At 42.1% G+C, this 22,199-nt stretch overlaps 3 protein-coding genes and 1 long non-coding RNA gene across 7 annotated transcripts in view; 1 reads left to right on the plus strand and 3 right to left on the minus strand.

Annotated features, from left to right (window-relative positions):
- The window catches only part of LOC5668285 (neurogenic protein mastermind), a 122,350-nt gene extending 119,416 nt beyond the window's left edge, over positions 1-2,934 (minus strand). For 2 of the 4 annotated variants that reach the window (XM_061660140.1, XM_061660134.1), the window contains exon 1: positions 164-2,934. The gene's annotated coding sequence lies outside the window, so the exon portion shown is untranslated. The remainder of the gene's footprint in view (positions 1-163) is intronic. The other 2 variants (XM_061660141.1, XM_061660135.1) reach the window with 1 other exon arrangement.
- Positions 2,935-3,297: 363 nt separating this feature from the next.
- On the minus strand, positions 3,298-4,652 carry LOC1279051 (coiled-coil domain-containing protein 43). The gene is made up of 3 exons (XM_318711.6): positions 4,315-4,652; positions 3,860-4,072; positions 3,298-3,787 (listed from the first exon to the last, which is right to left on the minus strand). The coding sequence occupies exons 1-3, from the start codon at positions 4,474-4,476 to the stop codon at positions 3,548-3,550; spliced, it is 615 nt and encodes a 204-aa protein (XP_318711.5). The 5' UTR covers positions 4,477-4,652; the 3' UTR covers positions 3,298-3,547.
- Positions 4,653-8,517: 3,865 nt separating this feature from the next.
- Positions 8,518-15,730, minus strand: LOC133393438 (uncharacterized). The gene is made up of 2 exons (XR_009766160.1): positions 15,551-15,730; positions 8,518-15,490 (listed from the first exon to the last, which is right to left on the minus strand). It is a non-coding gene; the product is annotated as an uncharacterized LOC133393438 (long non-coding RNA).
- A 4,454-nt stretch (positions 15,731-20,184) lies between these two features.
- Positions 20,185-22,199, plus strand: part of LOC3292023 (GATA zinc finger domain-containing protein 8) — a 116,168-nt gene continuing 114,153 nt past the window's right edge. Inside the window, exon 1 of the mRNA XM_061662252.1 lies at positions 20,185-21,013. The gene's annotated coding sequence lies outside the window, so the exon portion shown is untranslated. The remainder of the gene's footprint in view (positions 21,014-22,199) is intronic.

Genomic DNA, 22,199 nt, shown 5'->3' on the forward strand with positions numbered 1-22,199 from the left:
CGAACGTCACTGAAAATAGACTGTTTTGGTGTGTGCGCGCGATGCGGATCCTTGAAAATCACGATTCACGCACACAGTGGGGGGATGTTTGAAGTTCTAAAAACACAAGTTTAGTTATGTTTTTTTTTCCTCCTAATTTATTTTGGTGCTTATTTCCACTTACCTTTACGATCTATTTGCATGCTATTCCACAGGAAAAAGGGGGATGGGAGATGGTTTTGATCTCCTTTCCTGAGCTTACACACGTGCGAACTGACGTGCTTATGTGTTTAATCGTTTAATCGTGATTGTTACACACACACACACTCACTTCACGCACACAAACAGACAAATGTAAATTATGTCTCACGAAAACAATAGCAGGCACACACTACACGGGTTTTTTTGGGTGATCGTAAAGTACCACAATCTGCACAAGAGGATACGCACTTTGCTATCCGTTTGTTTTTGTTTGTTTGCGGAAGACTTTTTACATACACATAAACACACGTACACTGACGCGCACCACGCAGTAAACACAAATAAAGGTTCCACACACCAGAAACAGACACACGCACGTAGAGAGTAATTAGAGTAATTTCTTGTAAAAACAGGTTTAAACTTATCACTGTTTTCGTTGTTTTTTGTTTTGCACTTTTGCCCCTCCTTTATTTGTGTTTTAATTCTTGACGGCACTGCACACCGTACTACGTCAACTAATACACCTACAACGCCTTCAGTTTAGAACGACGCACGCACACGGCACAATGCATCCATCTAGTCGTCACGGGTAAAACGTACACTAATGCGCACTCACAGATACGAACACTCGTGCAGCATTTTCACGCACGGGATGCAAGTGAAAACATAAATATTATCGGCGACGATATACTCTCACACACAGCCACACACACACACACACACACACGTTTTCCGGCCGTGCAAATGTGAGTGCGAGGAACAGTGGCGACACAATAATAATAATAAAAAAACACACGATCACGCTTCTTTTTCCACCCTTGTGTCACCTGTTTTCTTGTTACTTCTGCACGCACTTTCAGGCCCCAACCTTCTACCTGTTTCTACACACACGCACTGTTTCGTATCACGGCAACACACACACAGACATAGAAAATTCACGATCACGTCACGATCAATAGATTGGAACGTTTTTCATCTTTTCATTTGTATCCTTCTATTTCGCCCAACGAGGCACGGCTTTTGTTTGGAAAAGGGAACAACCCCCGAATCGCTGCTTAGTTTAAGGGTGTGTTTGTGTACGTTCGTTCCAGCATAAAGGTTGTTCCAGAGCTCTACCACCACCCTACCGCGGCAGCCTTGTCGTCACGATTGTCGCCCCGCAGCTTCCACTGCTCGTCGTAGCGGCGTCCTGCCCCGAGCGTCATTTCCATCATTATCATGCGCGTCGAGCAGCACATTTTTCGCCTGGCGTGTGATCACATGTGATCACATGCGCCACCGCCCGCCCGCCCGCCCGGACAAATGTGTGTGTTTTCACCACCGCCGTCCCTTCACGGCAGCGCCAGCGTCGCACGGGCCTAGGGGCGCACCAAACATAACGCAATGGTGAACAGGCTCACGCAAACACACACACACACACACACGCAAACGCAGTCTGCTCGCTTCGCTGTGTGCGTGCCGCTTGCTATGCTATGGGCTATGTAAGGCCGGGAGGGGGCAGGGCTATATCGGATAAATAATTACACACTCAGCCTACTTTGTTTCACCTGCAGTACTACCTGCTGGGCTGGGCGCTGGGCCGCACTTTCGAGGGAAGTACGCGGAGGAGCGGGGGGGGGGGAGAGGGGTTGCAATTAAATGGATACACTAAAAAGCTTCTCTCGCTAGAGGGACACTACCTCCCAACCTGTCGTCTTCTCGTAGGTAGTTCGTAGTATTTTGTTCGTCGTCGCGCTCAGAGGGTTTGTTTGTGGCTCACCAACGCATCCATGAAACGCACGTAGAGGAGGTAGCACACACCAACAAACAAAAACACACACACTAACACACGCACCGATCACTCTCTGTCGCTACTTGCGCAATTTGTGCTCCATGGAGAAGAGGGAGGGGGGTGCAAAACGCAGAGAATGTGCGTGCACCACACACCACCAACACACTGCGGTTCACGCGCACACACACACGCACACACGTAGAGGATGAGGTAATGAGATGAGCGAAGCAGCGCAAGGATATTTTCTTACTCGCACTACCACCACCACTAGCTCGCCACTACCGTCCCGCTGTCGGTCAGCTCCGGCGGTCCGGAGGGGCGAGTTTTGCTGTTGTTTTGGTAATAAAAATCAGCAACCTTCCGTTTCAGGGCAGCATCTATCTCACTGCTGCGTGTTTTTCCTTCTCTCTCTTTCTCTCTCTGTCGTTGGTCCGTCTGTCCACAGTGGGAGGGGGTGTGTTTTGCAAAACTCACACAACCCACAGCCGTGTCCAAGGCAAAGCTTCGATGGATGCAAATCCTGCTGTCCGGGGAGAGGGTGGTGGAGGATGGCTGCTGTCCGGGACAATGCAGTGCGTCAAATGAACTGCGAAGAAATTCCGACCCGTCAGCGAAACGCGTAGAATAAAAGTGTATTTTTCTCCTTTGCTGCGTTCGCTTTGCTCTGCACCACCACTGCTGCTGCTTCTTGCTTCGTTCGATTCCACACACACACAAAACTCTCAACACACCGAAAATGTTCGCACTGTTTTCTGGTCGAGTTTCTGCTGCTGCTGCCAAGTGCACTGCACGCACGGGACGGGTAAACAGTTCGCAATTGAAACGCACCACTTTTTTATGTTGGAAATCAACTATTTGTCCCAGCAATAATGCACAAATCTACGCGGAGCACAAATACGACGACGGCGACGACGACGACGACGACGAAATCAAAACGAATATGGCCGATAATGAGCAGTACGGTAAAGTCGAGCTTTCGTGCACGATTAGATCGAGCAGCGTTTGACGTTTCGTGGCCGTGTCGAGCAGCTGACAGCAGTGCGGGCGCACAGTGGGCGCTATTTCGAGCAGTAATTTTTAAAATTAGGGAGTTGATTATCATTTTTAAGACTTTTTCCGTAACTTTTGTTAATCACTTCGTTTAGGAATTGCTATCGTATTTTAATTTAAAATGAGGCATATCGCATGCGATGCAATTTACCGTAATTAATGCATACATAAAAAGAATGAAAATTTGTCTAGGGCTCGATTATATTTTACTTATGGGTAGTTTCTTTTTCATCTCAAACAATATTAATGGTTGCAGTGATATGTTATTTTAATATGTTATTCTACCACTCAACAACTTTCGTGGGCATTTGCTTCAAATGCACCGCTTGGCTATGCGTTTATTTTGTAGGAGGGATTTGTAAAGTTAGAGCAATGAGCAGACATTTCGCGCTTCTTGCTGAACATCGCACGCGGCGTTGCTTGTGGCTGCCTGCACAGCTAGAAAGCCGCCAGCCGCCAACCAGCCGACCAGTCGACACACGCAGCAGCAATCGAAACAATCGGTAGGAATCGGTCTGCCGTTCCTTCGCTTCCAGCGACAGGGCGCTACCGCCGGCGTTCGCCTTTGACGGTTTTGCGCTTTTCCTTTTTCTCCTCGCGCAGCTGGCGCTGCTTCTCCCGGTCCTGTTTGTCCTTCTCCTTTTTCAACTGACTCTCTAGCTTCGCCTGTTCCCGCTTTTCCCGGGCCAGTGCCTGCACGTCGGCAAAGTTGGTATTTTTCACCAGCTTCGGATCGGAACTGGTCGCCCCTTCCTCGTCCTCTTCGTCTGGTTCACTTTCAGAGAGCTGCAAACAAAAGGGCGGACAATGTTGGTAATATTTTGACCGTTCCAAGATGCTTCAAATGAGCCTTCCTACCTGACTGTATTGCATAAGTATCTGTTCCTTAATCCGTCGTTCCTCCTCGGTGTACTCTCGTTCGACTTTAGTCGCTAGCTTTTGTCCCTCCAATAGCTTGGCTAATTGAACCTCCACATCTAGTTTGGGCTTCGACGCCCCGGCTGACTCTTGGCTGTGGCAAATGTTCCACTTGTCCAGGATTTCGTTGATGAACGGTTCCAGATCTGTTTCCTAATTCGTGCACAGTGAGACATTCGCCAGCAGCACCAGCAGCATTTGGGATGACATGGGACAGAAATAGCCGATGCGTTAGTTGTTTTGCTAAATTTATACCGAATCACACGATCGCTCTGACATGCACACGAGATGGACCGTCCCATTCCTGAGGCCACACACTCAGGATACACCCGCTCCCTCCGCACGACACCGCGGCATGCAATAAGTACACTTTGGTCGGGGAATCGCAAACGTACAATGATAGCGCCCAGGATGCCCTCGAGAGCTTCCACCTTTTCCTCGTTGTTCTCGTCCCCTTCCAGGATGCCGGTAATGTAGGAACCGAATACGCTCACGTCCGCCTTCGATGCACGCAGCTTCGAGCTAAGCCAACTGTTGAACTCGTCCACCGCAGCCATTTCGTCGGCAGGATTGCGCTTAACCTATTTCAGAGTGTTTGCTAATTTTCTTTTTTCAATTCAACGTCCTGCAAGATATTTTGTGAAAACTTGTGTGAACTTCTGTTCGGCTCACACACACATTGTCTTTGTTGACATCGATGACAGTTTGCTGGCGTGTACACAGAGTGACCAGAAATACCGATTTATCTGTATTCCTACCGATTTTTTCAAGGTGGATTAAAAATATCAGGTGGTGGATTAGGGCCTTGGGGGGATCGCCATAGTTGAGGGACTTTACGTCATTTTTGATCCGTTAACCATTGGTTTCCGCACACAAAGCTTAGCAAATAGAACAGATTTCTTTGTTATTATGTGCATTGTTGTGTGTCTATTGATTTTATCGAAAAAATGAGATATATTAACAAAAGATTTGATGATTTGTTTATGCACGACATATAAAATCATGTGAGTATGAGTTCTAATCTCACATGCGGCACATAATCTGTCCATGCGGCTCGTAGATAATAAGGAATCAATGTGAAAATTGAAAAAAATCATGTTTTCTTAATTTTTATCTAAAAAATGTCGAAAACACAATGAATTATAGAATAAATTCACAGAATAAAACAAAATAACACACTTTAATCCATGTTCTAATGTTTAATAAGAACTCACAAAGTCCAAAATATATTTTTAAAGAATATTTAATCGAAAAAATGGGGTTGATAAATTATATGAACAAATTCAATAAATGTAAACAAAGTTTGAATCCTGGGGACCTTACGTCAAGTGACGAATTGTCAAAATGCACTAGAGTCCACCACCTGATATTTTTAAATCCACCTTGCGATTTTTGATATGCCTACCGATTCACAGATGACCGCCCTAAAACTACCGATTTTCCATTTAGGGCGGTGGCAACGCTCATCGTATGCGATTTTATCGGACGAGATTTGTATGGGATTTGACAGATAACGTCGGACGTGCGATTTCGTCGTCCGACGTTATCTGTCAAATCCCATACAAAAATTTGACAGGGCGTCCGATAAAATCGCATGCGAAAAAGCGTTGCCACCGCCCTTATCCCAAGCGCCACAGATTAAGCTTAAACGACTGGAAAATTGAATATCCATAGAAAAAAATGAAAGCTCCACAGCTTCATTGGTTTGATCAATAGATGGCGTATTACAACTCATCATTATATTGCTATCCTTTTCTTGCAATGTGTTTCGACAAGTTTCATCTTATCATGACCTATATAGCCTTCTAACTTTCTGAGCAAAAATCTATATAAATGGTCGTGTGGTCAGATACGTGGGTATCAACACCAACGACCATTACTCAAATCTCACTTGCTTCAGTGCTGGTGGTTTCCATTGGAGTTTAGTATTTAAACAATCGTATCGCCGTTCTAGTTCTAGCGATGCATAACTTCAAAGCGAAACCATACAACAGTACAGAGGAAATGAGAAAGCTCTTCTCCAAGCGATGAAGCTCAACTGGTTGGGGTATCCCACCAACAGATAGCGCCACCAGCTTTTTCGCTATTTTTAGAATGCATGAGTCGTTTGCCATCTGCTAAACGAAGTCTTTCTATATTCCGTTTAGGTAGAGAACTTGAGTCGTTTAGAAGCCGTTTAGTGGTCGTTTAGTGGATTTGTGGCACTTGGGTGGTACAGTTACCCTAAGCCGTACCCAAGCGCCACAGATTAAGCTTAAACGACTGGAAAATTGAATATCCATAGTAAAAAAATGAAAGCTCCACAGCTTCATTGGTTTCAACCAAGATCTATTAAGGAGAATAGGTCGATGCAAAGCCCGTTGCTAGGTTGTCATTTTCAGCTCGCTTTTGTCAGTTTCATGAAAAAGTGTTTACAAAAACACGGCTAATAGTTAACGTGGAAAAGTGGACGAATTTACTATTAGGAAGATTATATTGGTTAAATTTCTTGCGGTCAATCACTTCTGGAGAATAAAGTAGAAATAGTTACAGTCTACTCTGTATACAGATAACCTCATTGCTTGCCATTCCGTGGCCACGAATCACTACCGTTTGCAACGGTCCTGCTGGAAGAACGAAAAGTTTAACAGGCATAAAACAGCACTTTACATGTTCCAACTGGGCAACAGAAGTCCTATTTACCTTCAATTAAACACTGAGAGTAAAATGAAACATCGAATCGGCACACACAAGTACAATATGCATACCGTCTTCTGCTTATAACCCGGCGACGAATGATAAAAGAGATCCTTGGATTGTATCAGCCATGTAATATTCTAACTGGATTCTACTTCTTGTAATATTCTGTTGTGTGCGACAAAAGAGGTTGCCTACCCCTGGAAGCCGACAGGATGAGTGCCGATCGGGAGAGATAATCGGTGATCGGTCTTCTGCATGATGCAAGAGATCGATACACGAACTGGGGCTCTCTCCTACGGACCGCGATAAGGGTCAGACGTGCGTGCTACGCTTATTTAATTGTTAGAGAGTTGAATTTCATGTGTGGCGTTTAAAATAAAGAGAATAAGTTTTAAACAATACAACAGTGGCGACGAGGTGAAAAAAACCCATTGAATACATCTACCACGAGTGCAGCGATAGTGCAGTGAACGATGGAACAAAACGACGCTGAAGCGGCATCATCGCGAAACGGACATGGTGGCAACGGGTGGCTGCAAGAGGTTTTTCGGCAGCAGCAGGAGATGATACACCAGCAGCAAGCAGATTTTTTGGCGCAGCAGGAGCAACTCCTTAGCAGAATCTTCGCAGCAGTAAATGTGCGGGACACTAACGCTGATCGAGGAGTGGAGGCCTTGGCTGGCCAAGTGAAGGAGTTTCAGTACATACCGGAGGAGCGTGTGACCTTCACGGGCTGGTATGACCGATACGAAGATTTCTTCACAAAGGACGCTGAGAAGCTGAGCGACGATGCGCGGGTAAGACTGCTATTGCGGAAGTTGGGTAATGCTGAGCACGAGCGATATGTGAGCTTCGTTTTGCCGAAAAAGCCAGCAGACTACAACTTTGCCACTACAGTGAAGCAGCTCAAAAGTTTGTTCGGGTTGCAAGAGTCCAGCATATGCAGGCGTTTTAAGTGCTTGCAAATGGAGAAGACGTTGTCTGAGGACTTTGTAACGTATGCGTGTCGGGTGAACAAAATGGTGATTGAAGCTGAGATGGCAGGATTGTCAGAAGAGCAAATGAAGTGTTTGTTATTTGTATGCGGTTTAAAGAGTGATACATATGCGGATATACGTATTAGATTGCTTTCGCGTTTAGAAGAACGAGAGGAAATTTCTTTAAACGAAATATCAGAGGAATGTAAGCTACTTATAAACCTCCGACGAGATACCGCTATGATTGAGGGCGAGCACAGGCAGATAAACGTCGTGAAGAAAGGAAAGATTGAGAGACCCGGTCCGAAGAGTGATAGGGAGAGCCGTGAGGAAGAACAGGAATATTATCGTGAAAAAGCTGCACCGAAGTGTTGGCTTTGTGGTGAAGAGCATTTTGCCAGAAAGTGCAGGTATAGGCATTACCGATGTAACGATTGCGATCAATATGGCCATAAGGAAGGATATTGCAGCTCAGCGGAGCGCTACAAGAAATCAAAATGGCAAAATGAAAATGACGGTGATGATTAAAAATGGCAAAAAAAGGAAGGGAAAAGGAGGGAAACCCTATAGAAAGTGAAATGGCAAACCTGTGATGAAGGTACCATTCAAGGAGGAATATCAAAAAAAAGCTGCGATAAGCCTATTGATGAATTTTAAAAGACATTTGTGAATGTGTGTTTAATTAAGATGAAATGTTTTATGGTGCGGGTCACCCAGAAATAATTTAGGTTTAAGTAGAGATATGTTCTCGTTGTGTCCATATGTAATCGTGTATGTGTGCATGTGTGTAAATGAACCAAAGTTAAAACAAGAGAAACGCGAGTCGTTAAAAAAATAATAGGAAACTATAACGCGAGTCGATAGGAATAGGATAAAACGTGATTGTTAAAGAGCCATTTTAAAAACAAAAAAAATGATAAGCTATTCGTTGGCGTATGCGAATGAAAAAAAAAAAAGATTGTAAGCAAGTGATCGTAACCCCGATGGGTCACTTTGTTCATCAGTTAGATACGTATACGTTCAGGATTAGCAAATGATTAAGCAGAACGACGGTACGGTTTCTACTTCTCTCTAGGGTCATTCTTAGAATGTAAAGTGGAATGAGCCATACCGCCGGTATTAATTGGGGAGATGTTGTGTGCGACAAAAGAGGTTGCCTACCCCTGGAAGCCGACAGGATGAGTGCCGATCGGGAGAGATAATCGGTGATCGGTCTTCTGCATGATGCAAGAGATCGATACACTAACTGGGGCTCTCTCCTACGGACCGCGATAAGGGTCAGACGTGCGTGCTACGCTTATTTAATTGTTAGAGAGTTGAATTTCATGTGTGGCGTTTAAAATAAAGAGAATAAGTTTTAAACAATACAACAATTCTAATAGGAAATGAGTGCAAAATGTTGAACAAAACTCTTATTCACTCCATAGCAACGTCCATCGCTAAACATAAACAATGTTCAATTTAACTGTCAAAATTTTCCCATGGCTTTCTGTCAATTTACTCTAAACGCTTCGACCCAAAGTCTATATAATACAGAGGTCGAGTCGTCCAGAACATTTGATCAAAAAGCGTGGGAAAGATTTGACAGCTGGATGAAAAAGCTTCAATAGTTTCATCGTAGCATACATTGAGGTTTTAGTTGTTGTGCATGCAGTGGTCTGAAAGCATTTTCGGCCATTTTTACAGCGTTTCTTTGTAATGTTGTACTTAAAAAGTTGACGAATATCAAGAAAAGATAGAATTATAGTGAAATTATCAATTACAACAAGATCAGTGCCCGAAATTACGACGAAATCTTGTGCAGCTCAAGAGGGTCAAAACTAAGAGGCCAGATTAATTATTGTGGTCTTTTTTAAGTGATGAATTACTGAAAGAAAACTACTCAATGCCACGTACATGAGAAGGAAATGTATAGTTACACTAGGTTTTGCGCAGAAAATGCACAATTGGTCCTAAAAAGTGCTTGGTTGTGGGGAATCGTTTGTGAACGCTTTTTCATCTAACTGTCAAAAATAAGCTTTCAAAATGGTGGACCAAAATCGAGCTATGCATCGACCTCTGTATTATATGGACTTTGGCTTCGACCTGTTCTCTTTCAAAGACTTTGGGTTTCAACAATAGATGGCGTGGTAAAAGTAAGGCTCAGCCCTCTACGTTACGCTAGCGTTACGCGTAGCGCCTGTTTATCACAAACCCAAGCAACATTTTTGAACGCCTGTTTTAGCCGCCTTGGATAAGCAAATTAATAGATGATCATGTCTTAATATTATTTATTTTTACATGATAATTAGAAAAGCAACAATTTTTTAACAAACATAAAAAAGAACAGCAATCGTTAATAAAGTTAAAACTCATTGATAATTCATGAGTATAAATAAATTATAATATTACTATTAGGCTATCATCCCAAGTAGCACAATCCTGCTAAGAAACCGTTAAAAGTATGCCTAAAAGTATTACTTTTAGCTTTCCATACAGCAGTAATTCCAGGGCTTAAAACACTGCGTAACGCTTTCCTGGCTTCGTCAATGTTTCGTTAAAATCTAAAATTTAGCCGGTATTTTCAACGAAAAAGATCAAAATTAACGAAAATATCGACAGGGATGGCTGCATTGTTGTTTCTCTTTCTATACGAATTTTCTAGATCTTCGTTAAGTTACAACAAAGGGTGTTATTATTTCATGGAATAAATGCATAAATGCAACACAAATGATTTTATTCGACAATTAATCATTTTGCCACTGCATATTGTCACTGTATCACATAAGTTTCATTCATTCTATGGGTTTCTTCCACAGCGGCGGGTCAAGCCTCTCCGAGGCCCTAGGCGTTATGGTAGACGGGGCCCCTTCACCAAATCCATCGACGGGGGGGGGGGGGGGGTTTGGTGTACGAATCATACACTGCAAATTTTATAAGTTTGCTGCAGTTACATTTTTTACTGAAAGCTATTGAGTAATACATGGTTTTCTCGTTTCACTGAATATCAGTAAAACAAATTACTGAAAATGCAGCTATTTATTCTGTCAAAACGACATTTCTGAGCTTCAAAAGAAAACAAAATGCGATGCCCACTTGCTCGTGATGAACAAACATTTGATTTGGTAACCGCTTACACCCCGATAAATTTTAAGGCCGGGCTACATTGATCGTACTCTTTGGTGTAATTTCAATTTTCACTAGCGCATCTGGCGGCGGCTGACCGAAGCATTTTGCCAAACAATTTGGAGCCGCTCCAGAAAATACGTTAATTTTCCATGTTTGTTTACTTAAATCGGAGGAGAAAAGTTTTGTAAAACGTAGATACACATGTCTTGCACGCATTGCATCCATTTTTGCAATGGAAAACGATGGAAAAACTACTAAATTTTGAGATCCGGCAGGTCCATTCCCTCGATGACCAAAAAAAGCTTCCACCAGCCGCCGCCAGATGCGCTAGTGAAAATCAAAATTACGCTTGCGAGTACGATCAATGTAGCCCGGCCTTTAGGTGCGTATTCGGCTTGCGGGATTAACGTTTTGGTTGAGAAAAATCTTCACACCACTTTGCTGTTCTTGCTGAAATTTCATGATAACCGTGAGTGCGTACCAAATCAACAAACTTGCTTCGACAAAATACAGTTCACATCTGTATAAATCTTTATGAAACAGAGATGAACAAGAGCAGCATGGACTGCCACCCGCGCATCAATAAAAACCCCAATTTCAATACTTTTTTTCGCCAGTTTTTAATCGATATCAATGACTAAACAATCAGTAATATCAGAAAGGCTTTGTGGTATGTTCAAATTTTGGGTACTGTGGATACTGTTTCGAAGCGGACTTTCGACACTTGATCGTCTAGGCGATCATAAAAACCTTTAGGACGTTGGAGTTTAGAGGGATTACCTTGTGTAGGAGGACATAACTAAACTCCTTAAATGAGAAGTCGATAGATGATGGATGGGCTTAGTCCTATCCTGACAATCCGAACAAATCTGACCTGCCATGATCGGAGTTGGTTTTATCTATACTCAAAAGAAGTTAAAGGTCGTAAAGTTATCGTTTTCGCTAAGCTAGTTACATTTGTCTTTTATTGACAAGAACGATGGTTCTAAACGATATTTTCTTTCCTACTTTACAGTTTCTAGCTCGTGTTTCATAATACGGACGATTTGATTTAAAATCGTCATCGTGAGCATAACATGAAAACAATATTTTGCTTTTACGTTGGTGTTTACCTTTACAATGAATACTGAAGTACCGTCTTGCTTCGAATTACGGCCACTTCATTTTCAATCGGTCAGAGCGATAACTTGTTGCTCGCGGGAAAAACAATATTTTCATTCGAAAGTAACTGGAAATACCTTGTATTGCAGTATGTTTGTCTCAAGTAATCCACGGACCACAGGTTGGAGACCACTGCTTTAGATCAGCTGCTTTCTAAATGATCGAGCGGTGAGGGCCAGGAGAATGCATTTTTTTACACATATATTATTATATTATTACAGTTAATACCCAAATAACTGGTTTATGATATTAAACAATGCGATTGGTTATTGGTTTTCTTAAATTATTATATCATCCAAGCAAGTTTCAAATTCATTTTATTAAATAACTAAAATTGATTGTAAAGATTCTTCAATTAAGAGTCTGCAGCATACTGTGCAAAAGTCATAAAAAGTTCAAAACAATTAAGCAAAATCGCAATATTGCTTCTGAATGTACCCTTCCTTCCATGTTGCAAAATGTTTTCAGGATATATCTGAAGATGGTACAAAAACCTTAACAGCTGAAAAATTATCGAGACAATCGTACAATCGTTCAGTACTATTATGAGGCCACGGACAAGTAAGGCCAGGTCAGACCAATTGATAGTGCATTTCTTAAAAAAAAAAACTCCAAGAAAATCGTTGCATCCTTAAAAAGCAATAGTGTGTAACCATTGTTCTCGTAAAATCAACAGTCAGGTTTTTATGGAATTATTCGTTTCTATTTTCTAATTTCTCCTCAAATTTGACCATATTGATTGGTCCGACAATCCATGTTATGGTGATCAAATTTGGAATAGTTCAACGATATGAATTGTCATATTAAAATATGTTCAGTTAATTTGTAATGAATAGGATCTTCCTATCTTTCAAAATCGCGCAAATATTTTCTCGGGCCTGACTGCATATTGTGGCGGGCCGGACTTTGCCGACCGCTACCGTCAAATTTTACGCGATCATTCATATCGATATTTCCTTTCCGCCGACCCTTCCAAATTTGACCCAAACCCTTCAACAGCTTGCTTTTCCACCATCACTTCGTCCAGTCCCCAAAAAATAGCAGGGGCACGAGTTCTTAGTTTTTGCGTGATAACATAGACACAGGCCAAATTAAAAAGCGCACACATCGACATCGGAATCGATTCTTGAATGAAACCTCAACAGATAAAAAGAGCGTGCTTGGTGTCAGCCAATTTTTCTTGCTAATTTCACCGGTTACGAACCGTTGTGTTGAGATCGGTTTCGGAGCCTTTTAATGTCGTATGTGCAAGTAGTTTGCGTGAGGCATCTCTTGTAACGGATTTCGCTTTACCCAACTCGCGCGTAACGTTCAATGCATTGGGCCAACGATGATGAAATGATATTGTTTTGAGCTGTGGGCATGTATCGCAGCGTTCTACGCTTCCAAATTAGGTGCACGTGTTAAACAAAAATATTGCACATGTTAAAAAGGCAAATGTTTTCTGCTTCTGATAGTAAAATGCTTATGATAAATAAAATAAATATACTTCTGATAGGTCTGGTAGTAATAGTAAATCTGATTGTAAACATAACCCCCGGGGGGAAAATGGAGATATATTGGGTTGACAACACCAAATAGAAGGGGCCCCTCAATCGACGGGATCATCAACGGGGCCCCAAATGGACGCGGCAATGGAGATTGTTCTTCGTATTATGGCTGTGTATGGCTGTATGTAGATGCATCTGTAACGGTTTTTGGTCTTGTTGTATTCGCAAAACTTGAAATAGTCGATAAAAACCATATATAAATGAACATGTTCCATAGGTTCCTTGAGTATTTTTATACCCTTCCCCCCTTTCTTCTAACTGAAACCTTTCCCATTTCCCCTTCTCTTCGGTCCACAAACTGGATGTGTTCGATTAGGGCCAAGAATGAAAATTTTAGTTTTTGCATTAAAAGACACACACAATCCACTATCCCAGGCCAGGAATGTGAATACCATTTTTCGTGTGAAACAGCTGTCTGCTTTTGGCACAGAATCGCAAAGCGGTAGCAGGGGCCCCGTATACAAGTACAGGACGGTTCATCCCAACCAAGAGCGCACACAATGACATCGATTTAACCATTCCTCGAATGAAACCTCAACCCACTGAACCCACCGTTGACCAAACGACCTTCCTAGGCTTTTTAAAGCGACGCGAGCTTGGTGTCATTTTTTCCTGCTAATTTCTCCGGCTACGAGCCGGTGTATTGAAATTTTGTTTAGGGGCCTTTAAATTTTTGACTGTGTATGATGTGTGCTTGTGGCTGTTGAAACGGGTTTTCTTTGTGGTTAAACGCAGCGTTCTGTTCTGTGTGCTGTGCATTGGATTTTAGCAGCAAGTGTCTCCGCGTTTTTTTGGTGAGCTCGTGCATCGACCATCCACACCAAGACACCAAATGGACGGGCCCTTCATTGACGGGGCCCCTTATAGACGGGGCCCCTTATCGACGGGGCCTCCTTACCGACGGGGGCCCTTACCGAAGGGGCCCCTTCATCGAAGAGTCCACATAATAGTTGGGGCCTCGTAAACCACCTTTGAGTTTTAGTTTCAGCATAGCTGTAACGGTTTTTTATCTTGTCTTCACGCAAAAAGTTGTATGTAAATAGTGATAAAACATCATTTTAATATTAACATGGCACAGTTTCTTTTTGGACATATAAATACCACCCCTTCCCGATTTCCCCTATTTGTCAGTTGACCACAAAAGTTGAGTAAGGCCCCGCGTGGAAATTTAAGGTTTTGCGTTAAAAGCAGGCACGCTCCACGATCTCAGGCTTGAGATGTGAATACCATTTTTCGCGTGAAAACAGCTATCTGTTTTCGGCACACATCTTCAAAACAAGTATAGGGGGCCCCCAGACAAACACAGGCACGTTTCATCCAAGCCAAATTGAAAAGCGCACACATCGATATCGATGGAATCGTTTCTCGAATGAAACCTCTACCCACTGGAGCACCGTTGCTTGCTTGATGTTAGTCAGTTTTTCCTGCTAATTTTACCGGCTACGAGCCGGTGTATTGATATAGTGTTTCGGGGCCTTTAAACTTTTGGTTTGGGTGTGTTGTATGCTTGTGTTGTGTAACGGGTTTTCGGTGGTAGTTAAGCGCAGCGTTCTGTGCATTCCATTTTAGCAGCAAGTTGCTCTGCGTGGTTCTGGGTTTGGGTGTCTCGTGCACAGGCCACCCACACCAGCAAAAATTGACGGTTTCTCGCTCTGTCCAATACTTTGCGCCAACGATGATGAGGTATTGATTTGAGCTGTGCGCGCGTGTCGCAGCGCAGCTTTGATGCAAGTATTGGCAGATTTCTTAGAACATTTAATGTGCTGCTTTGAGTAGTATGGGCCCCGGTTTTCAGCAGTTCGGGGCCCTCGACAAAATACAGTGAGTAAAGCGATGGGAAAAATGAATTAATAAAAAATGTGTCTTTTTGAAATAGATGGTAAAAGTCCCATCCAGAGGGGGGGGGGGGGGGGGTAGAATCGGTACGAAGTCGAACATCCACAATGACGGGGCCCCCTAGATCGACGGGGCCCCTGGCGGCCGCCCAGTCCGCCCACCGTTTAACGCGCCACTGTTCTTCCATCAATTTAGCATGGAGGGAAGCTGCAGCCGTGGACGGAAAACATGATGTCCAAACGCTATCTGAATCGGAAATGCTGCGAAATATAAAACTTATGTAGCTCATGTGAAGAGATTAGTAATAACGTTACACTGACCTGTTGTAAAAGCATGATGGTACACAAATTAAACGATAGCTGATAGAAATTATCGCAGACGCTTGGTTTTGTTGTCATCCACACAAAATACACACGAAGCTTGACGAACTTTTTGACATAAGAAATGGAGGCGCCATGTACGTGACCATGTACAGTATGTCTCAAAAATTATCATCATCAAGAGTATATTATTTTGTACAAAAAATATTTTTTTATGAACATTTATCTCTTTAGCATATCCTTCATCAAACTTATTGCATATAATATTTAAAAATATGAAATATTATTTTTTTATTATCAATTTTTTTTATTAGCACCGTAGATTCAAGTGGAGAAAAAAAAAATATTTTAGGTACCGTTAAACAAACAAATATTTTGTTGTGAAAATAAATGCGCATTATTACATAAATAAGGATAAAAAAATAATTTCCCGTATATTGAAACAATGAAACTGATGTAGATAAAATTTGAAAAACACTGTGTGTTATATTTGCCCGAATTGAAAAAAACAGTGTAACGGAATACGTCGTTATGCTGTAACGCTGACAAATGTCACATTTTCTTAAGAAACTCTATTTGATTTTTAAAGGCTTTAAAACACTGTTAATAATCAAATAAAGTTTCTTAAGGCTACTTGGGATTTATAACAGCAATTAGAGTTGTAACCACTTCAAGTATTATAATTATAACAATCTTTACTTTACTTTACAATCTTTACTTAAAAAAGGGTTACTTATAAAAAATGATTATTTATTTATTTACCCACCTATTGATAAAGCAGGATAATGAAATACATACAAGTATTTATTAACTTCATTAACCTCACTTTTAAAGAGAGCCCTCGCACCCAAAGTAATTTTTATTCAAAATAAATATAATTTATTTATAAATAATTTTAATATTTTATATTTTTTAATCATAGGAAATTTTACTCCAATTGAAAGCCTTTGGGGTATTTATGAACTTCCTTCTTTTCGACTATTTTTCATAAATCGTAGTGCTACAATGAAAAATACTAAACCTGTTATTTACTTTTTATTTAAAAATTAAATCTCGTAGAAATCGATGAATCTTAAAACAATTAACTCTTTTTCATAGCATTTTAAAATACTTTTTATTCAAATGTACACTGGTCGGTCGCCTGGATGACAAAACTGTAATAAAAATGCTGCTTGGGAATATTTTACCGGATGTAACGCTTCTCCAATGTAACGTAGAGGGCTAAACCTTACTTTTACCCCATCATAACACACGTTACGCGCCTCAACCCTGAGATATAAACCCAAAGGCCAGGTGTCAAATTTAGCCCGCACACCCTGTATATTAAGTACGGTTTCTACATGTTGAATTGATATCTCAACAAGAAATTGCTCTTTTGTGTGGTAAATTCCCAAGTGCCACAAATTCACTAAACGACTACTAAACGGGTTTTAAACGACTCAAGCTCTCTACCTAAACGGAATGTAGAAAGACTTCGTTTAGCAGACGGTGAACGACTGATGCATTCTAAAAATAGCAAAAAAAAAAAACTGGTGGCGCCAAAAAAAAACAAAGACTCGATAGCTTCATTGGTTTGCTAAATAGATGGCGTATTGTAACTCACCACTATATTGCTGTCCTTTTCTTGCAATGTGTTTTGACAAGTTACATCTCTAATCATGACCTATATAGCCATCTAACTTTCTGAGCAAAAACCTATATGAATGCTCGTGTGGTCAGATACGTGGATATAATGAGCTCAAACGCAATTCTTGACCGTTATTGCTATACAAAACGGCTGACTCTTGTGTAACAGTCGGACCTGCCTGTTGGAACTTCTAATCCATGCCAACTATTGAATTTGCGTTTAATTCGGTACGTTTTTCTACACAATTGAACTGTCCACCAACTATTGAGCGTACAATTCAAAAGCGTAATAACTGAAAAGCGTTGAACTATTGAATTTCGGCTGTATTTCCCAAGCACCACAGGTGAAGCTTGAATTACTGGAAAATTAAATGTCCATTTCGAAAGCTTACAAGGTTCACTGGATTGCTGAATAGATACTACTTGTTACTCTTTATTATATAGCTACAATTTGCTTCTAATATGTTTCGCCTACCTTCAACCAATCATAGTTTTAATAGCCTTCTGAAATTCCGGACAAAAATCAATAATTATGATGGTTAAATACACGGGTCGGAATGAAGAGTTGTTAATAGAAAAGGACGACTGAAATTAATACCCCAATTTTACTTAAGCAGCCAATCTTGGTACACTAAAAATCGCTGCTTGAATTCGCCTTTTGTATTTACAGCCTCAAAGTTCAAGTAGTCACACTGCCTCAAAGTTACAGGTGGGCCTTTAAAATACTCTACTACCATGAAACGGCTTTAAAGGTGGTTAGAATGCATTTAAGCTTTCAAGTACTAACGTGACTCATAAATATTATGTTAACCAACCGCAATCTTACGTAGAGTACCGTGTGCTTGTTAAAAAGCATCATGGTTCCACAAAGTACCGTTTCATCTCTTAATCCACCAAAAAGTAAGATATCGGAACGATGTAATTTCTTTAAGCGACTCAAAATGAGCTACAGATTACGAACTGGTTATTTAGGTCTCTCCCTCTCTCTCTCTTGTTGGCCTGCTCACGATAGAGCACGTCGATGTGACATGGCCCGGTCAACAATTATTCTCCAAGATGCTCGGTCCCTGGCTGCAGCCTCCCATCCATGCAGACACCCGATCTCCGTCAGGTCTCGCCTCACCTGGTCCAGCTATCGAGTACGCTGTGCTCCCCTGCGCCTTATGCCGAACTGGGGATCGCTGTCGAACACCTTCTTGGTGGGGCATGAGTCCGGCATCCTCATGACATGCCCCAGCCATCGTATCCTGCCAGCCTTCGCCACCGTCAGGATGCTCGGTTCGTCGTACAGCTCAGCAAGCTCGTGGTTCATCCTTCTCCTCCACGCTCCATGCTCGAACACACCGTCAAAGATGGTCCGGAGGATGCGTCGCTCAAACACGCCCAGAGCGTTTGCATCCTCCTCTCGGATGGTCCAGGATTCGTGTCCATAGAGGACCATCGGGCAAATCAATGTACGATATATCTCACATTTCGTGTGGGCTTGAAGTCTTATGGATCTCAGCAGTCGATGAAGCCCATAGTATGCACGATTCCCCTGCACAATGCGTCTCCGGATTTCGCTGCTGATGTCGTTGTCCGAAGTAACGACCGTCCCGAGATAGCAAAACTCCTTTACCATCTCGAGACTGACGCCGTCAACTAACACACTGCTTCCCAGATGGTCTGAGTCACCGGTAAGCAGGTACTTCGTCTTCGTCGCATTGATTCTCAATGCTATTTAGGTATTCAGATTTAATTAAACTAGGCATTCATGTCAGACCAACAGGATGTTTTACCTGTTACTATAAAAACTTTTCATCTGTACAATAGAAGTTTCCCTTTAAAGCTTCAAATAGCCAAATTTGCTTAAGCAGCTCATTTTGGCACACTAAAGATTGCTGCTCGAATTCGCTTTTTGCAGTAGTTAAACAGCATCAAAGATTCATGTGGTCTTTCTAAACAGCGCCTTAGCAGCTTCCTTATCTGAGGGTGCCGGGGATTTTTTTTGGTGTTTTATTTTCAAACAAGTGTCATCAATGAAATAAACAACACGATTTGTTTTACATGTACATGTGTATATTTTTAAATTCTTTATATTTACGAATTATACAAAATGTCACATAGTTTACTGCACAATCACAATCACTTCACTCAATATTCCTTCTTCAATTGACAAATATAACTTGTGCAGCAGCTTCCAGATGATTGACGATGTTAGTCTCTGACACTTTGGCAAGAGCCACCTTTTACCGATGTCATGCATTAAAATGCTATGAAATTCCTCCAAGTTCGATACACCTTTTAAAAAGCCATCGAGTTCCATGGCGAACCTTATACATCAGGCTAATCAGCCGCAAAGTTCCAAAACCGTGTGCTTGTTACAAAGCTTTATGGTTCCACCAAGTACCGTTTCATCTCTTTATCATCCACAAAGTACAAAATCGGAGCGATTTCTCGTTAAACAACCTCAAATCAGCTATAAAGTTCGAGCTGGCTATGTTGGTTATTTATTCGTAAGAATTTATTTTAGCTCAAATGGTGAGTTGGGAACATATTTGAACAAAGAACAGAACTAGATTGACAATATGAAGTGTAGCTAATAGTCTCACTTTCAGTTACCACAATACGAACGATGATCTCAAAATATATTTGTCCATTCTGTTTTGTCAATACTTGGAGATTTACTGCTGGTTATATTAACTCATACTATTCACATGTTTGGTTTATTTTTTTTGCTTATTTTACGTATATTAGGAAATTTAGTAATTTCTCTGTCAAATTTCAAAATGATCTATATTTTCATAAAAACCAAAAATTCCACAACCTCCCCTTTGCATTTAGGGGTTAGAAGCACAGCTTTGCCCGCTTACAACGGGGGTGAAACGCACCTACCACGGTGCGCTCGGCTCGCATTAGCTTTCTCTTTTGCGCCCATCGGTACGAGTTGGCTGCGCCGCGTTCGGGTTCGGCAACCGACCCGAACCTTCGCGCCGTGCGTGCCATGCTCTGGGACCAGAAGGCCTGCACAACAAACACTCGCACGCCAGTGTTATTTTAGCTTTGCGCGACGGCCGGCGAACGAGCTGCTGTAAAAGCGCGTCATCGAAATCACGTCGTGATCGGAGTTTTTCCCATGTAAAACTAACGAATTCGAGCTGCTGCTTTCGGTGCGCCTGCAAAACGCGCAAAGCCTAAACAGCAGTACTGTTCGGTGGTTCAAGTGGCAAAACGGTACAGTCTCAGTGCAAAGAAAAGAAAGAAAAAAAAACGGCTGCAACAAATAATGCAAATCACAGCCAATCCGGTGCAGTGCTGCAGTGTATGGTGGAAAAGTGTTCGTGGTGGAAAAGTGTAATCATACACACCCACGGAAAACCCAACAACGTGTCCGAGGTGCGTGCATGTGGTTGCAGCAGTTGCAGTTTTGAATCCCGCACGCCGTGGGCCAGTGTGTGAGTGTGTGCTTATATGCGTCACGCGCGCGGTTTGTCGCAACCGACAGAGCGCCACAGAGATACGCTGTACGCGAAAGTGCACGCGCGTGTACCGAGAATCGTGCTAATCGCTTGGTGTGTCCCGCAAGAAAAGTTGAAGTTTGCTACCACTATAACGTTTGTGTGCGTGTGTGCGTGTGTGTTGGATTGTGAGTGGTCTTCTTCCAACATTCCAATTGTTGGGATCGTTGTTGCGTGCGAGAGTCAGTGACCATTCAGGCTAGTGGGCTGTTTGGAGGCTTCTTCGGCCAAAGGGCGCAAACGATTCAAAGCAACGAAGTACACAGACAGCCGGGCAACACGCAAGAAAGCTCTCGGAAGAAGACGGCTGAACCGCGGCCGAGGAGCATAAATCAAAAAGGTTCGTTTTTTTGCTTTGGGCTGCTGTGGGGCCGATCGGTGCCCGCGAGATTCTTTACGCATTTGCTTTTCTTTCTGTTTCCGACGCGGATGAAGGGGGGTTTCGGTTCTTTGTACGATTTTTTTTGAAGAACAGAACGATCGCTTGAGCGATGGTAATGAAGTGGTAGAATAAAGAAAGATATGGCAAGACGGTTGAAAGATAATCAAAACAAACCCAGCAATAAGGTAGATACAGCAAACGAAACACGAGAAAAGTAAAGGGAACCAATCATCCACAGACAGACCGGTCAGTGCAAATCTGAAATAAAAAAAGGAGCAAAACCGGCGAAACGACGATCGATTGAATTTGGAAATGGAACGAGAAAGCTAAAAGATACTGTATTGTGTGATAATTGACCCTGCTTGGTTGCTGTGGTTTAACGGCCTGGTTTGGGTCGAGAATGCATTTCGATGCACTTGGAGAAGATGCATGAAGATGATTTTAGAACAAAGGTGCAACAGAAGGCCAGAAGTTCGTTTTGAAGTAATAAAACAATTTAAATGCGCCCAACATTGTATATTACCTATAGAATTATGTCAAATATTAGTTATATAGCGATATAATTTTGAGGATTTCATCAACAAAAAGTGAAGTTTCAGATCAAAGCAAGAAAAGATACACGGCAGACAATTATCGTTTTTCAAATCTTCTAACTGACGACTAAAGACCTAAGCCATTGGACATTGGATATTCTGGGTCTTCCGATAAACCCCAGTGAATGGCAGGACAAACATGTTTGTCGCTATCTTTGCCCTCTCCGGCTGTGTCATTTCTTGATGGCTAAATCTCTCTACCATTCGTGACAGCTAAGCCTGATCTCTCTGTCCTTCCAGACCGTCAGATTGGGATATAAAATGATCTCACCAACTGCCAACACCAACTCGCCAAAACAGTGCTAATCCAATGTCCATAATGGCTTAACAGGACTTATCGTGTTTACAATCGCGCTGGCAATGTTCTGTTGGGCACAGTTTGTATGTTGTAATGTAGTAGACTGCTAATTTTTACGTTAAAACTACTCAACTACGACCCCAGACATCCCGGACAAGCGATTGGAAAGTCTCATCTCATCTGCGTGTCTCAAATGGCAAACAACAAATGCTCAACATATGGTCCAGAACACACCATGTGTCCAGAAGATGTG

This window comes from Anopheles gambiae, chromosome 3 (genome assembly GCF_943734735.2).
Source record: "Anopheles gambiae chromosome 3, idAnoGambNW_F1_1, whole genome shotgun sequence".
Lineage (NCBI taxonomy): Eukaryota > Metazoa > Arthropoda > Insecta > Diptera > Culicidae > Anopheles > Anopheles gambiae.

Bases quoted from the DNA above. Each gene is read 5' to 3' on its own strand.
- LOC1279051 (XM_318711.6), bottom strand. From the start codon at position 4,476: ATGGCTGCGGTGGACGAGTTCAACAGTTGGCTTAGCTCGAAGCTGCGT. The intron at 4,073-4,314 runs GTACGTTTGCGA...TGCACGAATTAG, and splicing joins GCATCCTGGGCGCTATCATT to GAAACAGATCTGGAACCGTT. The intron at 3,788-3,859 runs GTAGGAAGGCTC...TTTTGTTTGCAG, and splicing joins TACTTATGCAATACAGTCAG to CTCTCTGAAAGTGAACCAGA.